The 6,942-nt window shown below is 38.1% G+C and overlaps 1 protein-coding gene across 1 annotated transcript; it reads right to left on the bottom strand.

Annotated features, from left to right (window-relative positions):
- Window positions 1-774: 774 nt before the first annotated feature.
- ZFP42 (ZFP42 zinc finger protein) lies at window positions 775-6,449 on the bottom strand. Its single transcript, XM_043454601.1, has 2 exons — window positions 6,348-6,449; window positions 775-2,061 (listed from the first exon to the last, which is right to left on the bottom strand). The coding sequence occupies exon 2, from the start codon at window positions 1,965-1,967 to the stop codon at window positions 1,065-1,067; it is 903 nt and encodes a 300-aa protein (XP_043310536.1). The 5' UTR covers window positions 1,968-2,061; window positions 6,348-6,449; the 3' UTR covers window positions 775-1,064.
- Between the last annotated feature and the right edge of the window lie 493 nt (window positions 6,450-6,942).

Here is a 6,942-nt window from a genome sequence, read left to right as displayed (position 1 = left end):
GGTTCTAAACTAGTCTGTCTGATGTGCTTTAAAGAGGAAATCTGAACACAGGCATGCAGAGGGATGATGTGAAGATACAGGCAAATGCCACGTAACCCTGAAGATAGTCATCTTCAAGCCAATAAGACACATCTGGAACAGAGTCTACCTTTACAACCCTAGGAAGGAACCAATACTGCCAATACCTTTTTTTAAACTTCTAGCTCCAGAACTATGAGACAACAAATATCTATTGTTTAAGTCACCCAGTTGGTGGTATTGTTATGGCAGTTCCCAGAAAACTGGCTAGCACACCCCTCCCCAAATGGCTTTTTATCCCTTAACTGACCATGTAGAGAGTAACTTTCCCCCTACACCTCACTGACACTAAACAATCAATTTTTACCATGTTTCACTAATTTGGAAGACAACTAAATGACTTTTTAATACACACTTCTTTGATTTTTTAATACAGATTTAATACATTTCTGGGGTTTTATTTCCTTTTATTTTAAAATATCTAAAATGGATTCAAATGGATTGACATCATCAGCTAACACTTTACATCTACTATGATTAACATGGTTTGACACAATCATAAAAAATAAAATGATTAAACAAGATGCTTAACTTGAAAAATTTTAACTATGCATTAATTTATTGAGAATCTACTAAAAAATTTTCATTCTCTAGAATTATCACTTGTATTAAATATTTTGCTAAAAGGAAAAAGCTAAATGATTGAAAACTACAAAATGAAAAATAAAAATCAATTTCTTATAATATGAGATATTAAGTCTCATATCCAAAAATCCAATTTGTTAAGACATTAAGGATTATGCTTTTGAAGTAAGTTCATTACTGACCTTACTGTTAGAAGCATGTTGTAATTCTACACAAAGTTCTAAAATAATATCTCAGACTAGAGGAGCATCTTAGTAACATTAAAATAAAATGGCTTGAGGGTCACAATATTGATTTTAAAATTGTTTTCTGAACCAATTATCAATGAGGCATATTTGTTCCCAGTAACTCTTTAGTTAATATATGCCTATCCTGTTTGATGATTATTTTTTAATCTTTTCTCACAGACTCCTGTTGGCCTTTGCGTGAGTCAAGAGGTGGGCTTTCATGTTATTTGACTGAATAAATTTCTTGCGGCAGCCTGCAAAAGGACACACAAAAGGTTTCTCCCCAGTGTGGATGCGCACGTGTGTACGCAAGTTGAAGGACAGGGAAAAGCGTTTTCCGCACCCTTCAAAAGTGCATGGAAATGGCTTCTCTCCAGTATGAACCAGAAAATGTCTTTTTAGCTTTGCACTTTCCTTGAAGGCTTTCCCACATTCTGCACACACATGATCTCGGGGATTATGAACTCGAAGATGCTTTCTCAGGGATGTTTTATTCTTGAACTCTCTTATGCATCCATCGTGAGGACAGACATATTTTTCTGGAGCACCATATTCTTTATTTGTACTTGGCTTGCTTCTTGTACATCCCATGAACTGTTTAGGTTCTGAAAAGTCCACGTTGGGTATTCCTCTGGGAGGAAGCTTCTTGCTTGGCTTGTACTCAGAAAACTCAAGAAGTGGATTCTCTCCAGCAATCTGTTGAGGAAGTTCTTGTTTTGCGTCCCTTTTCATGTATTCCAAGGAACATTCAAGAAGTGAGCTTGCCGCAAGAACCTGTTGAGAAAGGTCTTGTTTTGGTCCTTCTTTCAGACATTCAAAGGACTGAAGGAGTGGGTCCTCTTCCACGATAGGTTCAGAAAACTCACCTCTTATTATGCATTCTATGTAACAGTCAGAGAAGGAATCCTCTTCGACAACCCGGAAGCTAGTCTCATAGCACACATCGTCATCACATAAGATCCATGTCGTGTCAGGAGGTTCCTGCTGGGCTGGCAGCGACTTGTCCCTACTGGCAGCTCTTCTACCCAGGCCTTTCTGGCTAGGTGTCGTTCCCCTTTTCTTCAGTTGCTGGTCCATGGTGTCCTGTTAATTCCCTCTTTGAAGGTTTACACCAGGATAGATAACCACTTCCAGGTAGGAGTGCTCAGCCTGAATTGTCTTCAGCAAGCACCTGTTTGAGATAGCAGTCATTAGGTGAAATGTATTCCAATTAATATAGTCTCAATTCAAGCCATGATTGGAAAATGACCTCAAAAAATGGCCTAGAACTCACTTTCTAAAAACAGAATCACTGCATTTACATCTTTGACTAATTCTCCAAGAGAGGAAGAGAATTAGTTGTGAAGTACATAAGACTTGGATCATAACCATTTCTTTCCTGGGTACCCCCCACATGTTATCAGACCTTTCTAATTGATCAGCTAATGTCTACTGGTCACTCATGATGTACTAGTGCTATTCTAGGCTACTTGTGGGTTGAGAGACCAGTGAATAGATACACCAAAAAAAAAAAAAAAGAGTATGCCTCGTAGAGTATATGCTCTCCTGGGCACAAAAAATAAGTAACATACATTGTATGTTATATGGAATAAGCCAAGGGACTAGTAGAAAGCAGAAGTTTGCAATTTTAAATAAGGAGCTCCAGGTAAACCTTGACTGAGGGAGTGGTAGCAGATTAAAAACTTGAAGGAGGCGAGGGAGCAAGATAGGCCTACATTCTTATGTAACTCTTCTGTGAAATTCAAATACTGCATTTAAAGTGCTCAGCACACTTCGTGGCATAGAGCAAATGCTGACTGCTCATGTGAGCTACTGTTAGTTTACCTTTGTATTCATTCTGTAAGTAAATATAGGATCTTGCTAAGTGCCAGGTACTCTTCTAGACCAAGGGCAGCAAACCTGTTCTGTAATGAGACAGAATTAAGCTTTGTGGGTCCTGAGGGCCTGTGTCATAGCCATTCAGCTCTCTCACTGTGGCGTGGAAGCAGCCATAGACAGCACTTGGAGGATGGACAGTTTACAGCAGAGACTGATTCAGTGTGTGGCTGTAGCTTGCCCACCCTTGTTCTAGAAGATGGGGATCCAGAGAATAAACCACATGAAATCCACGCATTCCCATCTCCTATCAGTGCAAGTCAAAATAAAGGCACAGGGGAATTTGGCCACACATGGTTTTTGATCTTTTTTAAAAAAATCTAAAAGTAGTAGTATGAGACAGCATGATTATATTCTTCCTAAGAGCCCTTTGCTTAATCGTTACAACTGTTAAGCAATTAAGCAAAGGATCTAAAGATCTTTTATAAGATCTCTTAATTTTAGCCTGATGTCCTGCTCTAGAAACAAAAATTAAGTGCTTTTTAAATAACTATTTAAAAATACCTCCTCAAAATTTTGTGTCATTTACTTTTGGTAAAATAATACACAGAATGAAAACAAAACATGCTTTTATGTCTTCTTAAACACTGTATATACACACACACATATTTATATATAAAGTACATACACATCATATCAATCACTAATATACTTTAGTATGTATATATTTAGTATATATATATCCAGTATATATATACTAAATATGTATATTTAGTATATACTAATATATACCTTGGTATAAGTAATTTGTATAATGTATATTTACTTATATAGGTATAAATAAATAATATGTAAATATATAACTATATAAACCATATATTATATAAATTTACTTATATGTATAAAATACATGTATTATATAAATTTACTTATATGTATAAAATATATAAATGGGGATTTCTGTCACAGTCTAGTTGCTAAGACTCCATGCTTCCAATGCAGGGGGTGAGGGTTTGATCCTTGATTGGGGAACTAAGATCCTGCATGCCTTAGCCATACACACACACACAAAATACAAATATTATATGATATTTTAAAATTGCTAAGGGAAGATTTTTAAATGTCTTCTTAAGCATTTATGTATACATATTATACAAGTAAAATAGGTATTTTTATATGAATGTATTGTATATTTAAATAAGTATGTCATATTTATATATAAATTGCTCAGGGAAGATGTTTAAATGTAATAAATATATATTTCTATACAATATATATACTCATATTTAAAACATTTAAAACTCTTCCCTTACCAACTGAAGTGCACATTTTGTTTTTATTGCATGTTTTCTTTTTCCAGAAATAAATTGACATGATTCTTTTGAGGTGATTATTTTTAAACATGCCTTTTAAAAAATATTATAAAGCTGTTTATATGTTATATTCCTAATAATAAAGTTAATGGTATAAGCATTATTATTTATTCTCTCCAGTCAAGGAGACTGTATCCAGGAATATTTGCCTAACAAAATCTTGCTCTCATAGCTAAACAATAATTTTTGTTTCATTTTGTATTAGTGAATATAGCATTTTTGGAGCAAAACCACTAGTGATAGACCTAAAGTTTAAGTAGGAAAGACGACAATAGCCCATTCCCTCAATCAGCTTATTTAAAGTAGCTGCAATTTGTTTGACTCCAGCTTTTTTCTACAAACTTATCTCTTGCCATCTCCAGCTCTCCTGTTTCATTTTCAGCCAAATAAACTCTTTTTTTTTTTTAACCTCTCCTTTCAATAAAGTGCTAAGCTCTTTCCTCTCAACAAAATACTACCTAGCCTCATATGTACACCTGTAACTTACATAATATTACTGTAATCAACTGTATCCCTCCCTCCAAAAAAACTAGGATAAATACCAAGCTGTTACCAAGAATCAAAAATCTCTGCTTAAACAGCATTTGCTCAGGCCCGCTTCCCTTGATTCTCAGTCTCAAAGCTAAATGCTCTCCTAGCTCTCTGCTGTACACTGACCAGAGCCCCTTGGTTCTGATTATTTCAGATCTGTCTTCCTACCAGTCTGTAAGCTCTAAGAGAGCAAGGGTCTCTGTGTCTTATCCACATGCCCCAGCACTCACTGGTTTTATATAATGATGTATACACTATGTATTAGTTGTATAAAAACTAATTGATGAATATGCATTTAGTCATCAGACTGGCAATACCTGATTTAGCAATCCTATAAAAAATTAATTTACTGGAAGAAAAAGTTGCCTATCAGTGATGCTAATGTGTACAGCACTCACCTTTTAAAAGATTATTTTGGCTTACTGTATCTTAGTTCTCCTACCAGGGATCGAACCGGCCTCATGGCAGGGAAGGGAAAGCATGTAGTCCTAACCACTCGGCCGTCAGGGAATTCCCCCAGAGCTGACTCTAAGGCAGCAAAAAAGATACAAAGTCCCTGGTTTTCATGGAACCTCCATCTGTGTGTGATAGAAATGTAAATAAAGTTTTTATAAGAGGGTAAATAGTTTCCGGTTGAGAAAAATGCTATGAAATGAAACCAATAAGAGGAAAAATGGAGGAGGCTATCTTTTAAAAAGAATGTCTGTAGAGGCCTCCAAGGAAGCATTAGAAGAAGCATCTGAAAAAGAAGTATTAGCCAGCTGAAAGAGGTGGAAGGAGAGTGTTCTTTTCAAGCTGCAGCAGAAAGCACAAAGGGATTAGCTTGCTGGATGGAAAGAAAGCCATGCTTGTTACACAAAATGGCGGGCGGAGGCCACAGAGGTCAGAGACAAGGTCGGGGACGTGCAGGAGGGAACCATCTGCAGGTCGTTCCCAAACGAGGGGCGCCATTAAGGGGTTTCTTTCAGACAAGGAAATTAGCACGCTCCGATTTAGGGTGAAAGGCTACTCAGGCCGATTTGTGAAGAATGGATTAAGGCAGGCAAGAGTGAAAGCAGGAAAAAGAAATCCCTTAGGCTATTTAGTAATCTAGGAAAAGCCGGTTGGAGGTTGGGAGCTTGTGGTGGCAAGAGAGTAGAAATGGAGGGAGAGGGGAAATGGAGATAGTCTTCCAGTTTGCTCTCAGGTTGGATGAAGGGGTTGAGAGAACAGGAATCAGGAATGAGTGAGGAGCCTAATTTTTGCTCAAGCCATTGGTTGGATGGCAGTGCCATTTACAGAGATAATTGAAGAGGAAAGAAAGAGAAAATAAGTTTACTCTCTTTATAATAATTTAAACGTGTTAGCATAAAATAGACCTAGCCGTTTCTTGCAATGAAAGGCAATATAATTTTGAAACAAAATTTAAAAATGCAATTTCAAGGAAATTGCAACCAGGCATTTGCTTTCTTGAGAGTGTATTTACTTTTCTACTTTGGTTTGAAAGTTTGAGGCCAGTGGCTGGCCCGAAACAGCTGTAGATTAAGGCCGTAAAAACATTGTTAGTCTACCTGCCAAGGTCCACTCCCCACCTGGTTCTAGGATGATAAAACGGTTCCCATTCGTGATTTTCAAAAATTTTTTTGATAGGGATACAGTTTAAAATCCATCCTAAATAGTGAACTCAATACACACACAACTCAATACTAAATAGTGAACTCAATACACTCAAAAAGCAGCTCCATGGAACAGTACTTACCCATGCTACCGCGAAGCACTCTATCTCCTATTCCAAGTCCTTTCGAAGGTCAGATGTAGAAGAAACTGCTACGAGAGCTCCCCACACAGGGTTAAAATCAACCTGGCTTTATGCTCCAAGGTTTGGATCCACCCTCCTTTTGATGGTCCTGTGGTCACAGGTTACACCTACTTTTCAACTCTGCATTGATTAGTCGAATTTCCAAGGGAAGGCCGCACCTACCACCAGGGAAGGTTGAGGGATCAGGCAGCGAGGGCGTGGAGATGGGTGTGACTCAGCTCCGGGTTCAGGTGGGTTTGGCCGCCTGACCTGCCCGCGCTGAGTCACCTTCAACCAGGAGCCCACGGGCAGGGGCGACTCCCCACCCCATCCGTGCCCCTCACCCCTCTGCCACGTGGGAAAAATCTCTGAATCCCTGCCGCCCGGTTTTAGCAAGAAGTCGGCACTCAGTAAATCTCTGCTGAACAAATGAACGTAAGTAGAATCAAATTTAGGTAATTCTGTGTCAATGAAAGAAAATCTATTTGCCAGGAGGCAGTTTCACCCCTCCAAACATACACTATGCCTTTCCCTGTGCTTGCTCTTACCTTCCCCC

Source organism: Cervus canadensis, chromosome 31 (genome assembly GCF_019320065.1).
Source record: "Cervus canadensis isolate Bull #8, Minnesota chromosome 31, ASM1932006v1, whole genome shotgun sequence".
In the NCBI taxonomy this organism is placed as follows: domain Eukaryota; kingdom Metazoa; phylum Chordata; class Mammalia; order Artiodactyla; family Cervidae; genus Cervus; species Cervus canadensis.
Note: the sequence above shows the minus strand (reverse complement) of the source record. Positions and strands in the feature narration are given on the sequence as shown.

Coding starts and splice junctions, on each gene's coding strand:
- ZFP42 (XM_043454601.1), bottom strand. CDS start 1,967: ATGGACCAGCAACTGAAGAAAAGGGGAACGACACCTAGCCAGAAAGGC.